General features: G+C 38.9%; 1 protein-coding gene across 1 annotated transcript in view; it reads right to left on the reverse strand.

The window, feature by feature from the left end:
* Positions 1–1,554: 1,554 nt before the first annotated feature.
* CRISPLD1 (cysteine rich secretory protein LCCL domain containing 1) overlaps positions 1,555–27,190 on the reverse strand; it is a 48,124-nt gene continuing 22,488 nt past the window's right edge. The window contains exons 3-15 of the mRNA XM_060243624.1: positions 21,685–21,803; positions 21,438–21,570; positions 20,765–20,880; positions 18,697–18,797; positions 17,073–17,228; positions 16,920–16,980; positions 16,764–16,830; positions 16,142–16,272; positions 12,389–12,432; positions 12,066–12,138; positions 11,491–11,566; positions 4,167–4,297; positions 1,555–1,631 (exon numbers count right to left, since the gene is read on the reverse strand). Of these exons, the coding sequence (XP_060099607.1) occupies positions 1,580–1,631; positions 4,167–4,297; positions 11,491–11,566; positions 12,066–12,138; positions 12,389–12,432; positions 16,142–16,272; positions 16,764–16,830; positions 16,920–16,980; positions 17,073–17,228; positions 18,697–18,797; positions 20,765–20,880; positions 21,438–21,570; positions 21,685–21,803 (1,260 nt within the window). The 3' untranslated portion in view covers positions 1,555–1,579. The remainder of the gene's footprint in view (positions 1,632–4,166; positions 4,298–11,490; positions 11,567–12,065; positions 12,139–12,388; positions 12,433–16,141; positions 16,273–16,763; positions 16,831–16,919; positions 16,981–17,072; positions 17,229–18,696; positions 18,798–20,764; positions 20,881–21,437; positions 21,571–21,684; positions 21,804–27,190) is intronic.

Below are 27,190 nucleotides of genomic sequence, written 5' to 3' on the forward strand. Positions count from 1 at the left end.
TCCTTTTCAGGTTTTACAGCAAATGCTGTCCAAAGGGAATAAGTCCCACAGTTCAATTAGAAATATTAGAGATTTTCTTCTTTTATAGGGTACCAAAAACTCCTCTGAAGACTGCAAAAATAAAGTCCCAAGAGTCCTGGACAAGGAGTCGACTAAGATTTTGTTTCATGCACACTTCTTCCAAGCAGGACCTCAGCAAACATCTGTGTATCAGTCTACACACAATTCATACATCAGTGTTTCATTCATTCTGCAAAGATTTATATCTCTGTCTCCCCATCTGTAATCATGTCTTTAATGCTTCATTCACTAACTGCATTCATCAATTCTGGCTGGCAACTTCTTCACCAGCCCTGCTCTGATGTCTTTCAACCACAGATGGAGAGTTTGAACCTAGGAATGTTTTAAAGCAAAGCATGAGTTCTAACATTTCAATATGGATTTACAAAGACCGCCAAATCTATATTTAGTTGGCTTTTATTCCAAAAAGTTATTTCCAAAAAAAGCTAACAATACTTTCCTAACTACATGAGGTAGTACATGTAGCAAAACAAAGGAAAAATATTTTGATGCATGTGTGAATACCAATAGTATTTAAAAAGAAACTATAAAGTCAATGACAAATCCAAAGATGTAGTATCAATCAGCTTTAAGTCTTGTACAATACACATTTCATTGAAAGATTGATAATGTCACCATTATGGTTTTCTAATATACCACAATATGGGAAAAGCAACACACAGGGCTATTCAGCATAAATGAAATCAAATTCAATGGTGAAATAGTATATAAAATAGCAGTCTTTGGATTTGTGTCCTGCCCTGCAGGAATATGATAGATGCAGAAAATAAATGCATTTGGACACATATGATCCATTGTTTTACAGTGGGGTTCTCCATTCAGCAACACTATACATCAGTTTATGTAGCATGAGGGATTAATCCTATGGCCAAGAACATACTTGTTAATATTTCAAACGTCAAATCTTGTTTGATAACAGAGATAACATTATGGATAACTCTAGTGGCATACATAACACTACTAATCATGGGTGGTTTGGATCTAAAGAAATACATGTTCAGGATGTGGAGTGTCTTTGATACCACTCCATTCAATCTACAGTCCCTGAACACTGAAAAGTCACGCCTGAGAGTCAGAGGTCCTTCAGAGACAGCACTGGATACTGTCTTCCCTCTTGCACAATTTCTACTTGTTCAGCACAGACTTGGGTGCAATCCAACAGTAACAGTAATGTAGTAAGTTTTTTGTTGTTTGATTTTGAAACTGGAGCATTTTATAAGTTTTGAATGAACTGCATAGGAATAAATGCTAAGAAAATATAGCAATATTTAACACAGGATCAAAACAAGTTACTTATCCTCATAGTACATCATGCATCCTATGTTTAATTTACAGATTCTTCCCATTAAGATTTACATGCAGTTAAGCTCCTTTTCAGTCATAAAAGAGTAAATATCTTCTGTACAGTAATATTACATCTTTATACAAACTTTAGGAAGTATTTTCACTTCTTCCAAGCATGCCATTTTCTTCTTTTCTTTTCTGTTTACTTGCTATTTCAAACCACAGCAAACACTCTGAATGCCTTGCCTCCTGGAGGATTCTGTAAACTGCAGAAAGATAACAAAAGTTATTCCACAAAATTTAGCTTGTAAAATCTTAATCTTGCCAAGCACTTTTGTTATTTATATTCAGGGCTTTTTGGTGGAAAAACCACAGCAGGAACTCATTTGCATATCAGGCTACACCCCCTGATATCACCATTGTTTCACACAGGACTTTTTTGCAGAAAAAGCCCAGCAGGAACTCATTTGCATATTAGACCACACACCCTGATGCCAAGCCAGCCGGAACTGCATTCCTGCAGAAAAAAAGCCCTGTTTATATATAAAAAATAAAAGGTCACTTTAGCAGCTTTCTAAGTTTCTATATTGAATTCTAAATAGGAAATGTTTAGCTATAAATTTTTAAAGCTAAGCATAGAGCATTCTGGGTTCACTAATATATCACTGAATTGGTCTGTGTGTGTAATCAGGAGACCTTCAAAAAATTTAGGGGACATCTAATTTTCTTCTCCCCCACTGTTTCCTCTTCTCCTTCCCTGAAAGTTCCTATAGCTTCTCTCCCTTTCCTGCTTCCTCCTCTCCTTCCCAATCACTAGGCAACTTGCCTTTACTTGCCCACATCTCCAGCTTTCCCTGCTTTCTTCCTGCTAGCAGCCTTTACCTGTAGGCTTGCCAATCCCCAGGTCCCAGCGGGGGTTCTTCCACTTTTCCAGGCTCCTTCCCGCCCCCAGTCAGCTGGCTGGCGAAGGAAAGTCCCTCCCCCATAGCCACCATGTGACTTTCCACCTCCAAAGGCTTCAGTCTCCTATTGGAAAGGCTTCCTCTTGGGATGGTGTTTCTGTGTTACTTTGAAGAAGTTGGCAGCAACTCGTGAGTAGAGATGCCAATCCCTCACTTCAGAGTCGCCAGAAATAGTGGGGGGGGGGGGGGGGAGAAAATGTCTGCTGGGCACTTCATTACTCCCTATGTGGAGATCAAGTCTCATAGGGTATAATAATCTGGAGGTATCGGGGGCTCTGGGAGGGCTGTTTTTTGAGGTAGAGGCACCAAATTATAGCATCTAGTGCCTCTCCCCAAAATACCTCCCAAGTTTCAAAATGATTGGACCAGGGGGTCCAATTCTATGAGCCTCAAAAGAAGGTGCCCCTATCCTTCATTATTTCCTATGGAAGGAAGGCATTTTAAAAGGTGTGCTGTCCCTTTAAATGTGATGGCCAGAACTCCCTTGGAGTTCAATTATGCTCGTCACACCCTTGCTCCTGGCTCTGCCCCCAATGTCTCCTGGCTCCACCCCCAAAGTCTCCTAGCTCCACCCCCAAAGTCCCCAGATATTCTTGAATTGGACTTGGCAACCCTGCTGGGATAATTAGGGCCCAGTTGTACTCTGCTAGCTGTGAGGCCACTTTGGGCCACTTGTAAGGTAAGTAACCCACAAGGACTTCTAGAAAGCATCTCACTTTTCCCTGTACCCCCCTCACCACACTATTTCCTGTTCCCCTGCTCCTGGCAACCCTCTTATTCTCACTTTTTTCTGCTTCTTTCTCTCCTTCCCATCCATCCACCAACCTAACTTTTATCTGCCCCCTCATCTTCAGCCCCCATCTTTATTATTTATTTATCATTTATTTTATTATTCCTTTTCCAGTCCATCTTTCTCCTGGGGACCCAAAACCACTTAAATCACTCTCCTGTCCTCCATTTTATCATCACAACCTTGTGAGGTAAAGAGTGTGAGACTTGTCTAAGGTCACCCAGTAAATTTCCATGGCAGACTTAAACTTGGCTCTTCCTAATCCAAAACTCTAACCCAGGGATGTCAAACATGTGCCCTGGGGTCTAATCAGGCCCCCAAGCAACTGGCTGCCATCTGCTTCCTTCTCCCTATCTCTAGCTTCCTTCTGCATAACAACTTGCTTTGCAAGGCTTGCTGAATCGCACAGGAGCTACAGAGCAAAAGCTCTATTTTCTCCATCAGCTGAGGCTCCTCTCTTGGAAAGGAAGGGGAGGAGGGATAGCTTACTTTGCCAGGCTCTCTCAATTGCACAGCAAAGCTACTGAGCCAAGCCTCTCTTCCTTCTATTGACTAAGGCTCCTCCCCCTCCCCGTCCCCTGGAGAAGTAAGGAAAGAGCCAGAGCTTCCTTTGCTCAGTTCCCTGGATCTCATGGCAGAAATACAAAGAAAGCACCTTTAAGACCAACAAGTGCTAATGTTTCAAGCATGTTTTATTTTAAGTTTTTAAAAAATCTTTAATTGTGTTTCTCTGTGACCTTTATAAAGTTTATATCTCTTCTACTTAATCCTACATAGGTACACACATGGCCAGGTCCAACATGGCCTGACCCAACAAGGTCTCATTTATGTCAGATTTGGCCCTCATAACAAATGAGTTTGACATCCCTGCTCTAACCATTATACCCACATTGAAACTCATATGTATCTTATACAGCCAACTCACAGCCCAATGTTATTTAGAGTAGTTTCAGTATAAACCCTACAAAAATGTAATATAAGACAGAAAGAAGATGGCAAGTATATGCATACTGATAGCAAACTGTGTTCTTGAATGTTCTGCTTAGTACCTTTCTGAAAAGATTCCATTTTGAAATGAAGCAATATACATCCGTCTTTTATCCACTGGCATAACATCAACAAAGCCCCCTTCACTGCGAATTACTCCGGCATGTATAGCTGTCCGACAGATACTAGATACCTGGGAGAAAGAAAACCAGAAGGATTTTTAAAAACTTCTTTCAATTGAATCAACAGGAGATTGAAAATGCCTAGCACAAATCCAGAGGAAATTATTAAATTATTTTAATTTATTATAATGGAATTAAAGTACAGCTACCTTTCATTGAAGGTTTATACTTAGACAAAGGAATTTTATTATTTGAAGTCAGCTGTAATATGTGTGTGTGATGCCACCAAGTAAAATAGGTTCATATTCTAATATATCAGAAAAAGAACTCAAAATGGCTTACAAGGGGCCCCTTTTTTTGTTTTATCCAAATTGTCTTATATTTTTTTTTAAAAAAACATATGTACTATTTTACCATCTCATGTTATTGCAGAGCTTTTTTCTTTAAAGACTGAACATTATACCTACAATGGTTTTTCAAGGAAGCTTTTTGAATAGGCCCTACACTGAAAAAATTTGCCCCTGTGACCTTAACAGGATTGATACATCCTTCCACGTTCTGCTGAAATGCAGATTTTTGAGATTATGAGGGATTACAATATTAAGTGCCCCCCCACTCCAGAAACCCTGGCTTTTATGTTCAGTGATAAGGGTCCTAAGAGCACTCTAGGATCACCCCCCACACACACACACACACTCTGGTACCATAGGTCAGCAACTGCCTAGTGGGCAGGTCACCACGGCATACATATTAACATAATACAACCAATGTCCTTATCTGGCTGCCCTCAAAAACCAAGTAATGCAGACTGAATTTCTCTATAACAGTGTCATCCTAAGTAGTTACATCATTCTAAGCTCGCTGGCTTTAAATGCTTCTTTGATCTTCCAGAAGTGTTTCATGTTTTAAAGCTTGAGAAAGGTCAGTAGCAGTTTTAACAACTGCAGATAGGGAGAGACAGAAGATCTGGGTGAGACACAGGTTCAGATATGAGGGTCCAGTCAAGGCAAGCAATAAATGTGAAAGAATGTACATGGTGCTTGTCAGAAGAATCCATCCACCCACCCTCTCTCCAAAGGATACAAAAGCCTATACTTGGAATAAAATGTTAGTATTGAATCTGCCATGGGACTCTCTTGCCTCCCCCTCCTTTCCACTCCAAAAGAGAACACAGCCCCAGAGAAGAAAGCAGAAGCAAAAGACACATGCATAAACACTTTTCAAACCTTCCTCATAGGGAAGGCTTTTTGTTACTCTGGACAATTTCCTCTTGGTTTTTATTTTAATTTACTTAATGCCAGATGCTGATATTGCATAGAGAAGATAGTAAAAGAAGTCCTACCATTTTCGCACACAGCTTACCTCGCAGTCACAATCCTGTTCCCCCCACAGCATCTGGTCGGATTTCCCACCATCTGCGCCGAAGTTAAGGAAGTGCCGCAGCTTCTGCGTAGCAAACGTAAACCGCTAAAACCCAGTTTACATTTGCTACGCAAAAGCCGCGGCACTTCCTGTAACTCTGACGCAGATGGTGGGAAATCCAACAGACGCTGCAGAGGGAACAGGATTGTGACTGCGAGGTAAGCTATGTGCAAAAACGGTCTCCTTTTCTCCCTTTCTCACAATACGAGAACTCAATGAAATTGCTGAGCACTCAGGTTAGAATGGATAAAAGGAAGTACTTCTTCACCCAAAGGGTGATTAACACATGGAATTCACTGCCACAGGAGGTGGTGGTGGCTGCAAGCATAGACAGCTTCAAGAGGGGATTGGATAAAAATATGGAGCAGAGGTCCATCAGTGGCTATTAGCCACAGCATATTGTTGGAACGTTCTGTGTGGGGCAGTGATGCTCTGTATTCGTGGTGCTTGGGTGGGGGGGCACAGTGGGAGGACTTCTAGTATCCTGACCCTACTGATGGAACTCCTGAAGGTGCCTGGTTTATCTGGCCACCTTGTGACACAGAGGGCCATTGGCCTGATCCAACATGGCTTCTCTTAATGATGAATGAAAATTGGAATATGTTACTAGGGTTATATGATGAATTGATGGTGACTTTTCCCAATATGAAGGTTGTTTTAACAAGCAACTTTAACACTAGAACTGGAAGAAAAAGCTGAGCTTTATTGGTTACCTGGTTTGGGTTTAATGCTGATATTTTATTTCCCTTAATGTATTCAAGATCATCAAAGGACATCAGTATTTAGAAGGCAGGTTTGAGGCTCTATGAATTTTCAATACAAAGAGTACTTACCATATTAAATGATAATATGGATATCAATAAAAGGGGTAACATTACATTTTTAGTCCCAAGAGCATATAATTGACTTTTTTGTGTGTGTGTTTTTTTTTTATTTTTCTACATTTGATTAAGAGGCTATGTGTTCAAGATTTTACGGGTGGGGATCATCTTCCTGTTTCTCTTTCTCTGATGCTACTAATTGAGTGTCATCATCCTTTAAGTGAACTAGAACAATTGTTGCAGCAGGAAAATCTGTTGTTTTTACTGGCCCCCTCAAATAGGAAAGAACATTAGTAGTGTGTTACATTTGGCAGGAGTTGGATTTATTAAATATGAATTCATCAGAGTCCCATTTGGATCAGTCTTCCATCAAGTTACTGTATGATCTTTTTACTCTACCTGAGCCTTTTTGCTTACACCCATATAAATACAGAGATATGTTTGAGTCACCAAATAGAAATAGGCCACAGTCAGACGTGCATTTATATCCAACATAACCATGGACGTCTGTTGGATTTAAAGTGCACATTCAGACAGCAACAACTGGGAATGGTCTGTGAGTCATAGGCAACCCATCCTGCCTTGACTCAGTTCTGCTCCTAAACGCTTGATGACAGACCACAAACAGAACTTCCCTGTCTGATTGCTCCAGCATCATCAAGCCATCACAACTTGTGTCCCCATCAATTCTAGTTCAGCGCCATTTTGTTTTTCAATCTTAGTCATACATGCATAACCGCATCATCAGTGAACGGCAGCAGGGGGCCATGGGTGCCGCAAGAGATGTTTTCTTTTTCAAGTTTACTTGTTTTAGATTGAGAGTTGTGAGTAACGCCCTGAATCACCACTAATGCCCAAGCCCCAAATCACCATTTATAAAAGTGCTCAATTGACTCAAACTAAAATTAACAAATAAAAATACCCCCAAAAAAGTTACAGAGGTATATATCCCTAACATAAAGAAGCAGAGCAAGAAGGCTATCAGGTCATTATGTAGGAGAGAGTTACCGGAGTTATCCCCTTACTAGTCTAAGATCATGGTCTGTGTACCCTCTTGGCATCAGAACTGAGAGGGAAAAGAAACAGGCACCCAAATCCTCCCCCTCTCTCCAGCCTCTCTCCTATGCCCTCCGAAGGGCTGATGTGTTTTCATTGGTCTTTTCCCTCCCATTTTTAAAGGCAGCCCTGGAGATCGTGCATGTCATGTTAAGTCCCCTTGGACTATCACAGGATTGTGCTAGAAATTTAACAATAGCACTGGATTTGCTGTTATACTATCTGCCATAAGAGACTCAATTTTTTTTTTAAAACCTGGAATCAAGCTATAAGTATGTGCTATATATATTCATACTTGGTAGACCAATGTATAAAGAATACATGTGAATCTTTATTTAGAGCAGGAGAAGAAAGTCTGCCATGAGAATATTACCAAAAAAGGCTGCAACTGGGCACCTCCTCCCCCAAATCTATTCACAATATTTAGGCACATTCACCAGGCGGTCTGGTATAATTGTGTTTTTCCATTTCCCATTGCTGAAGTCATGGGTGTGTCATTTTCAAAAGCATCCCCAAGGCAGACACTATCTCTGGTTCCAGGCTTATTCTGCTTGGCCAGAAGTTATGTTATGTTATATTATGTTATATGATATGATATGATATGATATGATATGATATGATATGATATGATATGATATGATATGATATGATATGATATGATATGATATGATATGATATGATATGATATGATATGATATGATATGATATTATTTATAGTTCACAAGGCAGATTACATAAAGTCAATACCAATTAACATATGGGACATTCAGTAAAAATGCAATAGGATTAGGATTGTAGAATCAATCAGAAATTTAAAAATAGAATTCAAGCAAAGCATAAGTATTAACATGACACCTTAAATGATGCAAAATGCCGTAACAGGATCCTAATTTCAGTGAGCTATACACAGTAGTACAGACCACAGTCCCTAATAATTCTTCTATTCATCATTTAGTACAGTTCCTGTGTAGAAAAGCTCTCTTGAATAATTCAGTTTAACTATTTGACAGTTGCCCATCTAACACTGACATCTAACATGACAGGAGATGACAGCCAGCTCTGTATAAATGAAGCCCAATCAAGACCAAAAAGAGGAATCCAGAACCACTGAACGACTTCAGAACAGAGAAAGTCTGCAGACACAGAATCCAGAGGCTCAGGGAAAAGCCTGACGCTCTGCCAGAGGACAACACTGGAAGGCTGTGGATCTGAATGCTTAAATGGAAGTTTATTTTAATTCCTCCAGGACTTCCACTAGGCTGCCTAAGAGTAAAGCCAAGATGCTGCATTCTCTAGTAGAACCTTGAATTAGGAGACACTGAGAATAAGTGCTGGTTAGAGTAGTTAGAGAAGTTTGTTTTTTTGTATGTGTGTGTTCCTTTGTACCCTGTACACTCCTCTATCAATGTCATGTGTTTTTACTTACTTGTTTTGTAAACAAACCTTATTTCTATTTTAATTGGAGTGAATTGGGTCCACGTGCAGGCATAATATTCATGTCAAGTTAGCCTTTATTGGCATAAAATATATAGATATATATATAGGAGCAAACTGGTTTAAAAAAAGATAAAATGGAATGATTGCATACATATACATCAGGAAAAGCATAAAGATAAACTATTTCTATGAGATCCTCTGGCGTGCCTTTAAAACAGAATAAAGAAACTTAGCCACTTTCTCAGTGACACTAGACGAAGTATCGTTCAAAAGACTATAGACCTTAAGTACATCAGAACAATCAATCATGCTAACCAAAAGAGGATGTATATACTTGTGACGAAGAACTGTATACAAATTACAATAAAGAAGAATATGAGTAACTGACTCCACACATTTTTGCTTACAGAGACAGTATCTGACTGATTAGGATGCCTTGTTAAATCTGCCATAAAGAATGGCAGAGGGCATGGCGTTGCATCTGACAAGGGAAAAAGCTCTACGCTGCTGTGGCACCTGCAAGACGGATAGATATGAGGCCATTTTCCCAGTACTAAGAGAGATCTCAAAACTCAGTGGGGAACAACTTTTCTTAGCCAGACTGTATAGGTCTTGGCGCTCAATATCTAGCAACCTGTTTTTAATTTGTTGGACTGCGGTGGTGAAGGACAGCATGGACAATAGTTCTAGGGATAAACCCATTGCTGTTATTTTTCTCTCAATATGTGCTGACCAATTTGACAAATTAAATTCAGAAAGCATTTGAACGATATAGCTCCCCGGTTCAGAGTTGTAGTGCAAGCGTCGCCAAAATTTGAAGGTATTGAGCCATGCATTAGTAACCATTAAAGACATGCCAGTTTCTAAGCAGCTAACTGCATATGGGACACATTTTGGCAGAATTTTGGCCCAGAATTTTACGCAAGAATTTGGATTGGACACGTTCAATAGCACATTCATAAGATCCAATCCAGATTGGGATGCCATACAGAAGTTGTGAAATCACTTTGGCTTTGAATATTTTTATGGCAGCTGGCACAAATTGGTTACCTCTGCCATAAAAAAAGCGAGCTATGGCAGGTGCACTGATGTTAGCTATCTTCACTGCATACTTGCGATGGGTAGACCAAGTCACATTATATTGAAAATAAATATCTAAGTATTTAAAATACTTGACTTGCTCTCTCTCTTTACCATCAGTAACCCATTTGTAAAGTCTCCACTTTTTTGAGAAAACTAAGATTTTGGACTTCTCATAATTGAGCTGGAGCTTATTACTAGTAAAATACAGAACACAACAGGACAACAGATGTCTTAAGCCCACTCTAGAACAGGACAACAGTGGTCCCGCTATACAAAAATGGTGATCACACTGACCCTGCCAATTACAGGCTGATTAGCCTTCTCTCCATCATTGGCAAGCTTTACTCCAACCAAACATCCATTAGTCAAGCTCAATCTCTGGATGTTGCAGGAAAAAATTCTAGGCCCTGAACAGCTGGACTTCTGCAAAGGGAAGACCACTGCATTACCCTATCCCATCTAGTCAACAAGTACACTGCGCAAAATAACTAGAAATTATTTGTTGCTTTTTTAGATTTAAAAAGCACATTTGATTCAGTTGACAGGGACCTCCTCTGGATTAAGCTAGATAAACTAAACATGGATAAAAGACTCCTTATGCATAATATTAAAGAAAATAATTGAATAATTCAGTTTTGCATAGTTTGAGAAAGTGGGAGACTTCCTGATCTTAGGCAGGCCATGAGAGTGGGAGACTTCCTGATCTTAGGCAGGCCATTCCAGAAAGTGGGGGCCACAATGGAGAAGACACGAGACTAGGCATCTGCTGATTTTGCCTACAAAAGACTTTGCTCCAGCGAGTGAAGCTGTTGTGGAGCATAGGGGAGAGACCGTCTTACAGATGTGCATGGACTCTTATCTGGGAGAACCAGGTTTGATTCCCCACTTGTCCACTTGCAGCTGCTGGAATGGCCTTGGATTAGCCATAGCTCTGGCAGAGGTTGTCCTTGAAATGGCAGCTGCTGTGAGAGCCCTCTCAGCCCCACCCACCTCACAGGGTGTCTGTTGTGGGGGGAGAAGATATAGGAGATTGTAAGCCACTCTGAGTCTCTGATTCAGAGAGAAGAGCGGGGCATAAATCTGCAATTCTTTTTTTTACAGATAGGAGCATCCAAGGCTATGAAGATATCTATGTGATATCTACTACCTTAAACTGAGCCTCTTAACTGATGGATAAAATGAGTTCTGAAGTATGCTAAATTAATGCATATTTACAAATACGTTTTTTCGAATGATAACTAGTCATTTTCCAGGGGTTAAATTGCAATTATAACAGTTCATAACACTTATCTGTTTGAATTGTGCCTGAAATGAATACAATTTTGCAATAGCTTTCTAAAGTCCTAGCTAGACTCTTTGTCTCTTAATATATTTTAATTAAAAGGCAAATATTTATTTACGCAATTATTTCTCAAACCATATTTTAAATATGTGGTCCTACTTACATCAGAATAAATGCGTGTTCCAATTACTCGGGCATAGTGTGGATTTGCCTGCATGCAGTTATGAGGACAATAAACCCTGAACAAAGGAAAAATAAAGGAAGTATAAAGTACAAGCAGTTGAACAACACCAAAGACAACTGTTTCAAACATGAATATATTAATTGAAATTAAATAAAAAGACAGTGTTGTTTGTCTATTTCATTCAATTAAAGATTAAACTGACAGCTGAACTATATGTTAATTTGCTTTGTAATTTCACTATTTCCCTTGAAACGTGGGCTTCTGTACACTACACTACAAATTGCTTGAAAATTCTGTCACTCCTTTTCGGCTGTCCTACCATATTTGTGAATGGGAAATTTGCATGAATGAGAGATGACAGTTCTGCTTATCTTCCTTTACTGTATACTGTTGAATTGTTAGAATTATTGAAGCTTTGTGCATTGTCAGTACCTCGAACTTTATAACAAACCAACATTCTACGATTCTAAAGAGTCAAGAAGAGTCATCATAAGACTGCTTTTTCAACTGGATGAGGATAGCAATGAAGTAAGAGGCAGGTTTTATTTGTTTACCTTGGGCAGTGTGTGGCTGGCTTGTAAAATGGACACAGTTGTTCAACAGTTGTTTCGCAAGTGATAGCTTGCACTGAAATTTTAAAAAGATAAAATATCCTATAAAATATTACATAATCAAACAAACCACAAATGCTGTTTTTTTAGATAGATAGATAGATAGATAGATAGATAGATAGATAGATAGATAGATAGATGATAGATAGATGATAGATAGATAGATAGATAGATAGATAGATAGATAGATAGATAGATAGATAGATAGATAGATAGATAGATAGATAGATAGATAGATAGATAGATAGATAGATATAAATGCTAACCTGCAACTTTAGTGACTGTGAAGGAATTAGCAGACTGGTATTTGCTACAATAAAAACAGCAAAATTCTTGTTAATATTGTGAATAAATTTCCATTTGGCAAGTCAGAAAAGGTGACATGCAATAAATCATGAAACAATACAACACTAATCTAACAAAGTCTGTAAATAATTGGTAAAAGTATCACCAAACAAGCACAAGAACTTATTCAGTAGTTGTGCATGTGAATTCTCTTCCTGATTTTTAAAACTTTATAACATAAACCTAGAATTTCTGAGTTAGCATTATTTACAGATAAAAGTATTTAATCATTGATTATCAACTATATTAGATTTCATTTCACTTCATTTCAGTAAGCTGCTCCAATTCCTTACTGCTGTTACTATTATTATTCCCTGCAGAGCTTTGACAACAATGCCAGAAATATTGGATTTTTTACTCATGCTAAGTACCAGTATTCCTTCTAAACTGAGTTAGTGGAAGCTAGCTCACAGATTTTTAGCCTCCAGCTTACAGATTTTTGTTTTAGTTCAGGAAGGATGACCCCAGACCACAATAATTTATGCAATAGCTCACATCTTTAATGCCAGAAGCTCACAAAGTAAAAATTTTGCTCACAAGACTCTGCAGCTTAGATGGAACATTGCTAAGTACTAGTCACTATTTATTGATTTCCTGGATACAACAAAAAGGACAATAGAGGATGGCTATATTACCTTTCATGATTCTCAGACTCAGGGCTTTTTTTTGTAGCAGGAACTCCTTTGCCCTGTAAGCTTTTGGAGGAATGGCTACAGCAGGGGTTTGTGGCTTAATATGCAATATGCTACAAAAAAAAGCCCTGCTCAGACTAATTCTACATTTTAGCACATCAGGCAAGAAAGCTGGAGGTGTTCTTAGTATGATTCCATTGTGTTTCTTTGTGAAGAATTGTTTTTCTCAGCTGATACAGCAGTTATTTGAAATCCACGCATTTAAAGTGACAGTCACTGATAGTCGACTCGATGACAGGATTAACTTAATTCCAGAATAGCAACAATAAGTCTAAACAACAGAAATGTAAGAATCTCCCCCTATTCACCGTTAATATTCAAAGCTGATCTGCTTTCAAACAGCAAATCATTTATGGAACAAAACATATGCAAGTTCCAAAGATGTTCAAATGCAGAAACCAAAATAAAAGTATACATTAATAATGACAACAACAACAACAATAATAATAATAATAATAATAATTTTTTATTTATATCCCGCCCTCCCCGCCTAGGCAGGCTCAGGGCGGCTAACAACAGGTTCAATAAAATTATACAATATACACTAAGTTTAAAATAGCATTTAAATTATACAATAATTTAAAACAACAATATCTAAAGCCATTCCAATTGTCTAACCATTCCATAATTTAACAGCAGCGGTGATGTTCTTGTTCTTGGCGCTATTCTGTTCATTTACATAGTGGCAGAGGTCACTAAATAGAATCAATTTGGTGGATTGAACAGCCATCTTTTTGTCAGCCATCTACGAAGGCCTGCCTAAAAAGAATGGTCTTACAGGCCCTGCGGAATTGGTCCAGATTCCGCAGAGCCCGCACCTCCTCCGGGAGCTGGTTCCAGAGGCACGGAGCTGTAACAGAGAAGGCCCGTGCGTGGGTGCTCTGTAGTTTTACCTCCTTTGGCCCAAACAACCAAATCAGAGACAATAGATTAATATTTGTGTGTGGCATCAAACAATGTCCTTGGCAGGCTAGAGGACATTGTATAATGCCACATACAAATATTGATTCATTGATTTTGATTTGGCTGTTTGCCTATATTGCATATGTAGACATACCTTCAAAGGATGTAAATGAAGACTTCAACAATCCCTTTAATTTCCAGCCAGACTGCAATATTTGTTTGTCATAAGGAGACTTTTATGAAATATTTGCATCTCTATTGTTTTATAATAATGCCTGACATCATCTGTACTTAATGAGGATTTTTAGTTTGAGATAGTTGTAACTTATAAAATGCAGTACATTTGCACCACTGAAGAAAGTCAAAATGCATTGGGTGTTTTGGATTGACTAAATATGTGACAAACACAAGTTGGTTGTTCTTGATGAACTAGCTCAGCGATAAATATGTCATACTGTTAGATCCAGGGCTTTTTTGTAGCAGGAACTCCTTTGCATATTAGGACACACATCCCTGATGTAGCCAGTCTTCCTGGAGCTTATAGTAGGTCCTGTACTAAGAGCTCTTAGAGGATTGGCTACATCAGGGGTGTGTGGTCTAATATGCAAATGAGTTCCTGCTACAAAAAAAGCTCTTGTTAGATCTACATATTTATAGTATATATTTGCTGGCTATCTAGCATTGGAGAAACAATTTTAGTGCATTTACTGTTTACCATTGAATATTTCATTGTTGTTGTTGCCATTATTAAGTATTATTTTACTTTGACTCCTCCATTTGTACATTTTTGTAGCTTTTCCAACTTATTTTTGGTTACCTAATCTGTTTCTTTGGGTTGAGATTTGTTGTTGCCCCCCCTCCCAAAACACACACTTTTGGGTTAACAGGACATGAAAACCAGCATGTGTTAATTTTACAGCCAAGCAAACTATGATCTATTTACTTCTTATTCAAGCATCTAGCATAGAAAATGTCTATCTTCCTTAGGTTTACTAATGCATTCAAAAAAGGGACATAAACACATTTTTGCATCACCCTCCGTCTGGAACAAGGGTAGCCAAACTGTGGCTCAGGAGCCACTCTTTCACACATATTGTGTACCTCTTAGAGCCCTCACCACCCCATAGCTGGCTTGGAGAAGGCATTTCTCTCTTTAAATCACTTTTCCAACCCAGCCAGCATCTTGGAGAATGCATTTAAAGTGAATGGAACAGAGTATGGAGCCCTCACCCTCAATAACCCTGTGCAGTGTTTGAGTGAGGGGCATGGGCTAGCCTATCCGGTGATGCCTTTGAGTGAGAGAGAGAACCTGAGATGTGCAATGCTCAGGGTTCTCTATTTTAAAAGAGACAAGAAGGGTAGCAACATGTGACTGCCTGACCTACTTGACACTCAGAACCCTGAGTGTGAGAAAGAGGTAACATGTATGGGCAATATAGGGAGCCAGGCTGAATTGCCAGATTCAAAAAAGCTTTTGAACTTTCAGCAGCTGTATAGAAAGGAAAATTCTAGCAGGTGTCACATCACCGTAATATGAACAGCTTGACAAAATACAGTAATTATCATCCTTTAGACAGGTTTGAATAAGAACTGTTGATCCTGGAAAAACTGAGTGCACCGTTAGAGTGATTCCTCAGTGCATTGACCATTAGAGCGATTCCTCAGTGGAACAGGCTTCCTCGGGAGGTGGTGGGCTCTCCTTCCATGGAGGTTTTTAAACAGAGGCTAGATGGCCATCCGACAGCGCTGAAGATCCTGTGAATTTGGGGTAGGTATATGTGGGTTTCCCGCATTGTGCAGGGGGTTGGACTAGATGACCCTGGAGTCCCTTCCAACTCTATGATTCTATGATTCACCACTAATGTAGTTTGGTAATCAAATACTAATTTTCCAAAGTTGTTACATTATAAAACACATTGGTGACAAGCACATGATAAACAACTTAGACTTTCTTCTCAATATATATGGCTTTTACAGGGCCTTGTAGCAGTTTCTAATATTTAATTTGTATCATTAAAATAGTATAATACACTGAACTATATTCCCAAGCACTTGGAAGAAAATTAGATCTTTACTCACCCAGCTGATTGAACGCCATTTCTGTAAGACTTGATAAAATAATGTCTTCGTCCTTGTCTGGTTACATCAACCCAGCCACCATCATTGTCTAATATACCATAATGCATTGCAGCTCTGCAAATGCTTGATTGCTAGTAAAGAAACACACATAATAACAAAACTTAACATCCATTAAAAAGTATTGCCCATTAAATTTCTAAAGAGAGAGAACAGTGCTATTCCCAAAATTAAATAAGCCACTTTTCATCCTCCTGCCACTGGTGAGTGTGGCTCACCTCTGGGACATAGGCCAAGTTCTTGCATCTCAGAGTCTGGCACAGTTTGTTCATTGGTGGCTCCCCTAAGCAGGGCTCAAGCAATACCTGCTCCTGACTTGGTATCTACCGGCAATGTGCAGCCCAGCCCAATGTGCAGTGTGCCACCCTTCCCCGAGACACCTAAGCTGTTTTTATTTTAATGCTGAAGATAACAGGTTATGTCAAAGATGTTATGCCATTCTGACTATACTTGTGAACTTTTGTTTACAAAGTTTTTGCCAAAGACAATAAACATTATCTGAACTTTCTAGTTTTTTTAAAAAATCAAATAGTACTACTTCAAATATGAATTACAATATTTGTACCATGTCATAATGCACACTTCCGACAACTTTGGCACTGCTATCCAGGCAACCAGCAGGACACTCATACCTACAGAAGCAGAAATTGATCTATGGTGAAAAAAATCTATATTTAAATGGTCTCAGGGATTCAAAGATAAACTAAGCAGTTTATCCTACCTATTGCAAGTTGTTCCTTTGCACTGATCTCTTAACCGTACTTCACAGGAAACAATCTGAGCTGTCAAAAAATTGACCAGAGTTATTGCAACATTTTAGGTTTGGGATCCGGTAATAAAACAAAACAAATGTTTAAAATGAAAGTATTCTTACACATCTGTTGTGTGCTTATGACTTCATTTCTTTCACTGTCATCAGAGACAGATGCGTGTGACCTTAATTGATTCTGTGAGGTATCTTGAACATGCGACTGCTGCCGTTCAATCTCATTGGTTTCCATCTCTGGAGAGTAAAACCTTTTTGAACCTTCTGTTACAGAAAACAAATTTTAAAAAATACTCCTCTCAACAGGCTTGTTCAGTTTTTAAAAATCAAAACAGCAACCATAGCATCTAAAATTTAGCATTTGTAAGTCCCATTGTGTTTAGATATCTCATTGTGTAATCAATGGTACTTCATCAGGGCTTTTTTGTAGCAGGAACTCCTATGCATATTAGGCTACATACTCCTGATATAGCCAATCCTCCTGGAACTTACAGAAGGCCCTGTACTAAAAGCCCTGTAAGCTCTTGAGGATTGGAGTGTGTGGCTTAATATGCAAAGGAAAAGCCCTGTATTTCATAATGCTTTATTTTTATATCAAATAATATGGCACAGCAGGAAGTAAACAAACCAAAAGTGAAGTTCACTGAAACTATGAGAGATCTGCATTGAATTCAGAAGTTTCCAAATTGTAATAAACATGTTATTTCATATGGCCTAGCACCTGGTGTGCGGGTGGTCGGTATGAACCGCAGATGGGCTACATGGCTCAGTGCAGGGAATGCCGATCACGGAAAAGCCTCACCAGGGCGGATCTTTCCATAGGGGATTGATGCTAGCCCAGGTGGAGAATGGCTTGGGCCTGGCCTCTCAGCAACAGCCCAATATACGGTGGGTTTGTGCTGGGGGCAGGGTGGCTCGCCCTCTAGGACAAGGCAGGATCAGGGGGTGACCCCAGGGCTTGTCCTTCTAGGCCTATCCCTGCCAGTTATAAGTTTCGTTAAGATTATTCAATAAAGCGGCCCGGTTTTATACCCAACATACTGTGTCTGCCTCTTCATTCCGACTGGGTGGGCAAATGGTACAGCAGGAAGTAAACAAACCAAAAGTGAAGTTCACTGAAACTATGAGAGATCTGCATTGAATTCAGAAGTTTCCAAATTGTAATAAACATGTTATTTCATTAATTAAATTGCAGAAATTCTTCTCTTCCATGTTCAGATTTTATTTACAAAATCTTTTAACTACAAACTGCTAAAAACAAAGAATCAGAATACAGCTGAGAGTCAGAATACAACTGAGTCACAACAGCTGGGCAACATAATGCATTCCTGCACCACAACAAACCTCTGCTTCTTTGCAGTAAGGACAAATGCAGTAGGTTTTGCTCACATGTTCCACAGGGAAGACATGACTGAAAGTTCCTAATTTGGGGGGAAGCCTTGAATCAAACTCCAGACTGGCTATGATGGCTAAATGCAGATGTCTGACCAAAGTGCAGTTTGCTTCCTTTTTACAAAACAGTGTTCTAAACCATCGCATTCTAGAATCCTGGTTTGTAGGGAAGAAACAATCTCTACTTTGTCCAGGTGGCTGCATAGCTTTCAATCAAGCTTTCCAGGGAAGGAGCACACAAGTGCAACAAGCAGATTTAGGATCATATGTCTTCTGCCTAGGGCATCAACCAAAATGGCACTTGGGACAATTATTATAATTGAATTTGTTGTGTACATACCTTTGTAACAAAGATTTTCTCTGCAGCCTCCTCCAAAACTAGGTGGGCATGCTGAACATGGCCGTCCATGCTTGTATGGGGCATGCCCCCACCAATTACCCCTAGAAAAAAAAACTGTATTTAGTATTTATTAAACAGGATGGCACAATTTTTAGTTACACTGTCCTTGCTACTAGTAAAAATCATCCTTGCAACTAGTAAGGGAGGGACAGTGGCTCAGTAGTAGAGCATCTGCTTGGGAAGCAGAAGGTCCCAGGTTCAATCCCTGGCATCTCTAAAAAAGGGTCCAGGCAAATAGGTGTGAAAAACCTCAGCTTGAGACCCTAGAGAGCCATTGCCAGTCTGAGAAGACAATACTGACTTTGATAGACCAAAGGTCTGATTCAGTATAAGGCAGCTTCATATGTTCATAGTAAAGGAATAGGAGAATTTCTAAATACAGGCTTGAATGAATAAGAATGGGTAAAGCTGAAGGGTTATAAAGTCTGCCCTATTAAGAGCAGTGGGAAGTTTCATTTGCAGCGTTAGTAAGTCTATACTAGGGGGAAGGCTTAAATAGCATTGTAAATTTTAATTTTCATTTGTGGTTGTAGCAGATGGGGCACACAGTTAACTAATGTGGGAAAGCCTTAGAGAACTCCTTGGGATAGCAAAATGGAGAGGAGGATATGATGTTGGAAGAAGGAGAAATGGCATTAAGAGAGGAGAGCACAGAAAGGTAATGGCTTTGTCAATCTCCACTTTATCACAAGATGTGTTGATTTATTACCAGTGGAACCCTAGCATCTCTAGTTCTATGTCTTTTCTATAAACAATTGCCACATTGATTCTGTTCCTGAAGCAGCTTGTCAGAATGGAATTGATTTTTCATTACTGTTTTTAGGATTACAAACTTCCAGAATGTAACCTCAGATTTGATTCAGGTTCAGAATATAGCTTCCTCATTAAATTTAACTTGATGCCTCACAGAATGTTGCTGTCTCTAAGTCCACAGACATACTTTATGCTTAGAGGATTCCTATGGCAATCACCAATGAGAAATAATTACATAACTGTATTAACATTAACACAGGAGGCCTCTGAGCACAAGACATTGTCTCTAGTGTCTTCAAGGCATTTGATATCACATTGGAATTCACACAACAATCTGCCTTGATATAAACACACATGAAACTTCACAATAATACCCTTTCTGGGCTATTTAGTGCAGGGGTGGCCAAACTTGCTTAATGTAAGAGCCACACAGAATAAACCACGGTTGTTGTTTTTTTATCTTTTCAGCAGGAACGCAGTTCTGGCTGGCTTGGCATCAGGAGGTGTGGCCTGATATGCAAATAAGTTCCTGCTGGCTTTTTCTGCAAAATAGCCCTGTGTGGAACACTGGTGATGTCAGGGGGTGTGGACTAATATGGAAATGAGTTTGTGATGGTGGAATAAACGTCAGATGTTTGAGAGCTGCAAGACATGAATGTCAGATGTTTGAGAGCTGGAAGGAAGGAAGGAAAATAAATGGGGAGAGGGAGGATGTAGAAGAGGTGGAAAGAAAGCAACTTTAACAAACCAGCTGGCTTGGTCTGGAGAAGTGCTTAAAGAGACAAATGCCTTTTCCAAACCAGCTGATTGGGTGGTGGGGGCTTCAAGAGCTGCATAATATGTGTGAAAGAGCCACATGTGGCTCCCAACCTGCAGTTTGGCCACCCCTGATCTAGTGGATAATCCACTGTTTTCCATTTCTAAATAAAAATGGTTGTCAAGGTTCAACTACACATGCAAGATGACATGAATGTTTTTTAAAAAGAAGATGAAAGAAAAAGCAATTTAGGAATGGAAAACCAGAAACTGAGAAGTGATGTTTAGCTGTTACATATTTATTACAGTACTCCACAGAAAGGGAAAGCAGCCCAGGGTGGGGGTAGTATGGAATGGACACTTTTTGTGTCCTCTCAATATTTCCAGTCCAGATCAAATCCTTCTGAAGTATCTTTTCTTTTATAAAAATGGCATTAGGATCTGTTACATTCTGTCTATAATGTGTATTTTAGGTCCTTAGTCTGTTTTACATACTTACTTGGGAGAATAATTGCAAACCAAGTAAATTGCTTTTGGCCATATCTGTCCCCAGACATTCATATTATGACATAAGTTAACAGCGCAACCTATTCTGCTACTTGTTGCCCATACTACCTGGAGGATAAAAATAAAACTAGTTAATTTACCCCGACAGGTATTGATAAAAATGTATCAATAAAAAAGAAAAACCAATAATTATTTCATTTTTCTTTACACATACACACAAATGAATGGCATAATACAATCACACATAGAGAACGCAATGCGAGAATATAAGTGGCCTATCTGTAGGTGGTACAAATGGACAGAACCCATTGATTTAAATAATACATAACTCTTAATTAGAATAAAATTATTTTTATCATGGTAAAGACAGAGCAATTTACTCTTAAAAGAAAGTCTGCCATGAAAACATTGTGAAAGCAACGTCACCCCAGAGTCGAAAATGACTGGTGCTTGCACAGGAGACTACCTTTACCTTTTTTTACCCTTTCATTTTGAATAGACTGACAAGTCAAACAAATGATATGTGGCTCAGTAAATCTTAGCAAGAGTTCTGAAATGTCCCCGAAGACAAATAATTATTATGATATCCATTTTATATCAATTTTGTCTTAATTTTTTTTCTATGAATATATAATGAAAATAAACTGGAAAGTAAATGCACATACCTGTGTATAATGAGTACACACAGGGCCAGAACATCTATAGGGGCAATAAGGGTTGCATTCTTGAGGATATGGATAACTGAAATCTCTTACTTCATCATACCATGCTTGGACATGAAACGTTAAAGGTCTATATCTATGAAAGAAAACAATATTATCAAAAGAATCTATGTTTGCATCAATTATTTAAACAAATAATCCAATATTCATATTATTTTCTATTACTGGCAACAGATACTTCTGTGTATACCTTCCCCAATGTGCTCCCAAATTCTGTCCAATGGATGGAAGCAGAGCTGCAGGCCCATGTTCCCACAGACACGTCTCAGCCCAGGCTTGTGCCGATCTCTCCAGCTCTATATCCCATGTCTATATTTGAATAAGGGGGGAAAGAAGAAACAAAAATTGAATCTAGTTTTTAACCTAATGGTTACCTATATGAAAGTATGTTTTCATTTTTAGAAATATCTTCAAGAAATGCATTCCCTTAAGCTCATGTGTGGAAATGGTTACATGGCAAACCTTTTGAAACAAGACAAGAACTACCAGCCTCTTTCGATCTGTTTACACATGGCAGGTTACAACGAAATAAAAACAATTATTATATTTCCAAATAATCCAATTTAAAATCCCAATAGCACAACACACAAGATGGCAAATAACAAGTTAACAGGTACTCCCAGGTGAGCCTGTATGCATGCCCAGATGGATCAGAGTGTTGGGCGAAAGGGGATCAGGCACCACCAATAATATAGGATAAAACAATACAGATGAAAGGACTATTGTGTCAGAGGCAACAAGTAAGAGCACTGCAATATGCTGTTTTCATAGCAAATAACCAAATTTCTTCCCAATATTAGATGAGTCTAATCTTGAAAAAAAATCTGCTTACCCAGTTAAAACGTAGTGTATAGCTGTTTCCAAGGCTTTTTGTGTAGAAAAAGCCAGCAGGAACTCATTTCCGTATTGCGCCACACCCCGACATCATAGGTTTGCCAAGTCCCCTGCAGCCTCTGGGTATAATAGGTACCATAGAGTTTTTCCTCCCAAATTGCTGAAGCATCCAGGAAAACCAGAGTTTTCCAGAAGCTCCTAGAGCAGCCGGTGTGCAATGTCGCCAGCATGATGACATAATTGTGGGTGATGTCATCACGCTGGCAACATCAAGGGAGGATCCTCCCCGCTAGCCCAATGTAAGCCAATGGGTTGGGAACCTTTCAGGCAGGGGAACCCCCACTCGGCCCAGAAACTTGGCAGCCCTATGACATCACCATTGTTTTACACAGGACTTTTTTTGTAGAAAAAGCCCAGCAGGAACCTATTTGCATATTAGGCCACACCCCCAACACCAAGCCAGCCGGAACTGCATTCCTGTGTGTTCCTGCTCAAAAAAAAGCCATGACTGTTTCCATTATACACTTTTACCTGTAGCACTCTATTATCCTATTTATTTCTATTATTATCAAGAGACAGTAACTCAGGTAGAAAAACAGAAAAACACAAGATAACCTCCACTTTATTTTTAATGAGCCTTGGATCATTTGACAGTTTTTTGTTTCTATAACTATTCCCTAAAGTCTACAAAGCAGACTTGGACACCATCACACATGCCTTAGCAACATCCAGACTGGAATACTATAAGACACTCTATGGCTGGGTACAGACAGGCAGCTTTGTGTGAACCAGAGGCACTCCAAACTGTGCCATCCCAAAACAGCCAAATCTCGGTCAGACACTCCCATGCGTTACACCCATACATTGCATGAGGGGCACTTTGGCACATTCACATGGCTGTTGTGCACCATCTCCTCAGAGCAGTTTAGGTTTCTTTTTTCCCCTTACATTTTTGGTGTCCATGCATTCATGTGCACATGTGCTTGGGCAGTTTTTTGGTTTTTTTAAGGAATACCGTCAGGCACCTAGAGTTCACAATGCCAATCTGCCTCACTTGCGTGCTCCTGTGTTCAGACACCAGGAAAAGCAGGAGGAGCATAGCAGAAGATTTTGATCCATCTCAGTGACATCAGAGGATGGGGTGAGTATGGGAGCGGGACTGGCAGCAGCTGTGCATGTCTGACCTTGCTTTTTTGATCCACCTGGGGGGCCATGCCTATGTCGGTTCAAACTGGCCATCTGAATTTAGCCTCTATGGAGCATCCTTTGAAGACTATTTATTTAGGAAAAAAAGTATGCCTCCTTTCCAGGAACCTGCGTAAGAAGCGTGTTGTCTTCTTTTTGTCTTCTTTTACTTTCTATAGGCCTACAGTTTTCTATAAATAGATTCAGGTGTGTAGCCATGTTGGTCTGAAGCAAAAGAACAAAGTTAAAATCCAATGACATCTTTAAAAAAAAATGCAGGGTGTAAGCTTTCATGTGCATGCGTCAAACATTTCATGCGTCAAACAATGAAATGGAATACAGTGAACAGTACTACATATAGGCAGTGGGCAGTAAGTAAGCATGCAAAATTGTGAAATTGTTTTTAACAAATTAAACACAAAACAAGTTTGATCTGGATATCATCTGCATTGGATTCTAACTTTGTTTTATAGTTCTCTGTAGTAAGTGATATACACTAGTGCTATCTTTGCATATTTCCCTATTCCACAAAGCCATCTTACACTAATTTTGCTTCTTCAGACAGTTCCTCAAATTCCTTCCTCTATACACTACTGTGGCAACTCCCCCCCCCCTTTTGGGGGATAATTAATGAAATTTTCAATAACTTTATCCACCTACCCATCCAATATCAGTTTTTTTAAACTGCTAATCTACAATTCAACTCCAATTAACTGCCGGAATGAATCTGGTTAATTCATTTATAGTGTCTTTGGGCAAGCAAAGAATGCTTGTGATCAACTGAATTTTTAACAGGAAACCATTTTCTATAGAAAATGATTAAATGTGGCTGTCCAGAGCACTGCAAAAAATGTCATCCACAAAACATTTCATTTGTTGTGGTTGATTGTGACAGATGAACGCATAGGGAATTATTGAGACTACAAAGAATACTCAAGGTGTCTCTGAAATATCTACATATTTCATAGGACTTTCTAGCCAAACATCACAGAACAATATTCTTTTCTACTGTATCGACATTAAAAAAACCCTCCATACAACTGTGTATGTTTAAAGGCAGATATAAGAAGTATTCATATTATTTACCTTTTTGGCAAATAATATTTACTACAGTAAAAAAATACGACATATATAGACTTGGAGCAAATAAGCCATTGTGTGTGTGTGTGTGTGTGTTTTAATAATCCAGATGCAGTACATCATATTTAACTTTCTAGTGACTAAAATCCTCAGATGGTCATTGGAGAGGCTTGCTCCAACCAATCAATATCAATATTTATTTCAGTCAAAGACCAGAACAGCAATAAAGGAAGACAAAAGACAACTCATAAGAGTACAGTCGATGAAATCAAGGCTCTTCCAAATATTTCCTTATAAACTACAATTAATGGTGAGTTATATAGGGTCAGTATGGAAATTTTATTTGAAAAAGAAGCATTTTTTTAAAAAAAAATCCTAATATTAATATCATAATTAATACAATCATTAATATCAACTAGCATAATTTGGAATGGTAACTTAATGGGTCAAATGCAAATTACTGAGTGGAGCTCTCCTTATGGAACAAACTGCCCTGCTTGACAGTCTCCCTGCAGCCCACAAATAGTGCTCCTGGTGTTCTCCTCAAATAGTGCTTCTGGTGTTCAGGATGTGATGGGCAAGGGTCCTGCTGTGGGAAGGTGAATGAGCAAAAATCCCTCCCCCAGAAGATCTTCCCTTTCTAGTGGAAAGAAGATGTGGAGCTATCTCCAGCCATTCCTGTTTATCTAAAAGCAGAAGTTAATTAATACCAGAGTCAAAGGTTGCAAAATTGAGGGTACGTGCAACATTCTAATGACTTTCATAGTTTCAGTAATATAGCAGGCCATTTCTTTCTCCTAGACAAATGATCAAACATTTATACTAACATTTTCTTCTGTAACTTATTTTATTTATTTATTTAGTTCCATTTATATCCCGCACTCCCTGTCAAAGTGGGCTCAGGGCAGCTTACATGCTCATGCATATGCGTGGGTATAAACATATAATAGGACATAAACCCATAAAACAATTTAAAAACATAGAAATTAACATTTCGATGCTATGATCTTAAATTCAGATTTATGTTCTCATAATAAATTGTTTATGTGGGGTTGTGATGAACTTCAGCAGCTTTGGCTTGTGTAAGGCCTACCTATCCCAATTTTCACACTATGAGCTTCCTAAAGAAAGCTCATATATTCATTATAGAATGGGAAATTATTGTTGGTATCCATAAGACTGAGTTCAGATTACTACATCTCCCCATAACGAAATTTTGAAGGCCAGTTAAACTGAGCTCTAGGGTTGCAAAACACAAGGTGGTGGCTGGAGATCTCCTGGTATTACAACTGATTTCCAGGTGCCAGGGATCCAGATGACTGGAGAAAATGGCTGCTTTGGAAGGTGGACTCTATGGCATTATACCTCATTGAAGTCCCTCTTCTACCCAAACCTCTCTCTCCCCTGGTTTTATCCCCCAAATCTCCAGGTATTTCCCAACCCTGAGCTGGCAAACTACTCAGCTTTGGCATGGTAACCAGAAATGCACATTATATTGCACCTTTTCTAAGACTCACATTTATCTTCCTAATAAAACTAAGACCTCAAATAAAGATGTGAGACTATCTGGATGTTATCTAACATTTTTACAGGCCGAAGTGCGGCAATTTTTATTGATTCCCTCTTCTCACTGACGACCCCTAGCTCCTCCCTAACACAGCACTGGGGGGCACTTTGGGCTGCCGTGGAAGGAGGAATGCAAGAAAGTTGCCAAAACAATTTCTGTCAGAATCCAAGCCAATAATTTTCATTTCCTAATTGTGGGGACAGCCAGTGTGGTAAGAGCGATGGACTCTAATCTTCCAATTGAACTAGGTTCAATTCCATGCTTCTCCACATGAAGCCAGCTGGGTGACCAGCTGGGTCACAGCTCTTTCAGCCCATAAAATAAGCCTAGGTTTCCTCTAAAAGAGCTAGAGCTTCAGGCAACCAGACAATCCCTGGATCTCCTGGCTATGCTACAAACAATGCCATACAATAATTTTTAATTTTAATTTTCCTAATTGTGTTGTCATTTGCTTTAAGTTTAAGGAAGTATACAACACATTTTAGACAAAGTACCGCACAGTCTTTTGGAGTGACATACAAACAGAAAGAGATTCTTTGCACAGCTTGATGCAAAGACCTATTAATATAAAATAAAAAGAGCTAAGGTTCAGACTTCGTAAAGGCAGTATGCATACAGTTGGCACCAACAAAAATAAACATTTACTGTGGCATGATATAAAGCCTCAATGCTGTATTCATTCTAAATATAAGAAACAGATGTGTAGATTAAATATAACAGTACAGTATGGTACTTATGTACTTTTTATAACATCTAAATATTAATTAATACAAGTTAAAATGAAAAGAGAAAAGGAAAATAAAAGCTGGCTAAGAAATATAACATAAAATTGCAAAATTTAACTACGTAGTATTTGGATTCAGCTAAGATCTGTACATAGACACAATATTCCATACAGATCTTTGTCACAAGTATTTACATCCTCTTTTAGATAGCATGGTTGATTGTTCTGATGCACTTAAGGTCTATAATCTTTTGAACGATACTTCATCTTGTGTCACTGAGAAATTGGCTAAGTTTCTTTATTCTG

The sequence above is a fragment of the Heteronotia binoei genome, chromosome 7 (assembly GCF_032191835.1).
Source record: "Heteronotia binoei isolate CCM8104 ecotype False Entrance Well chromosome 7, APGP_CSIRO_Hbin_v1, whole genome shotgun sequence".
Lineage (NCBI taxonomy): Eukaryota > Metazoa > Chordata > Lepidosauria > Squamata > Gekkonidae > Heteronotia > Heteronotia binoei.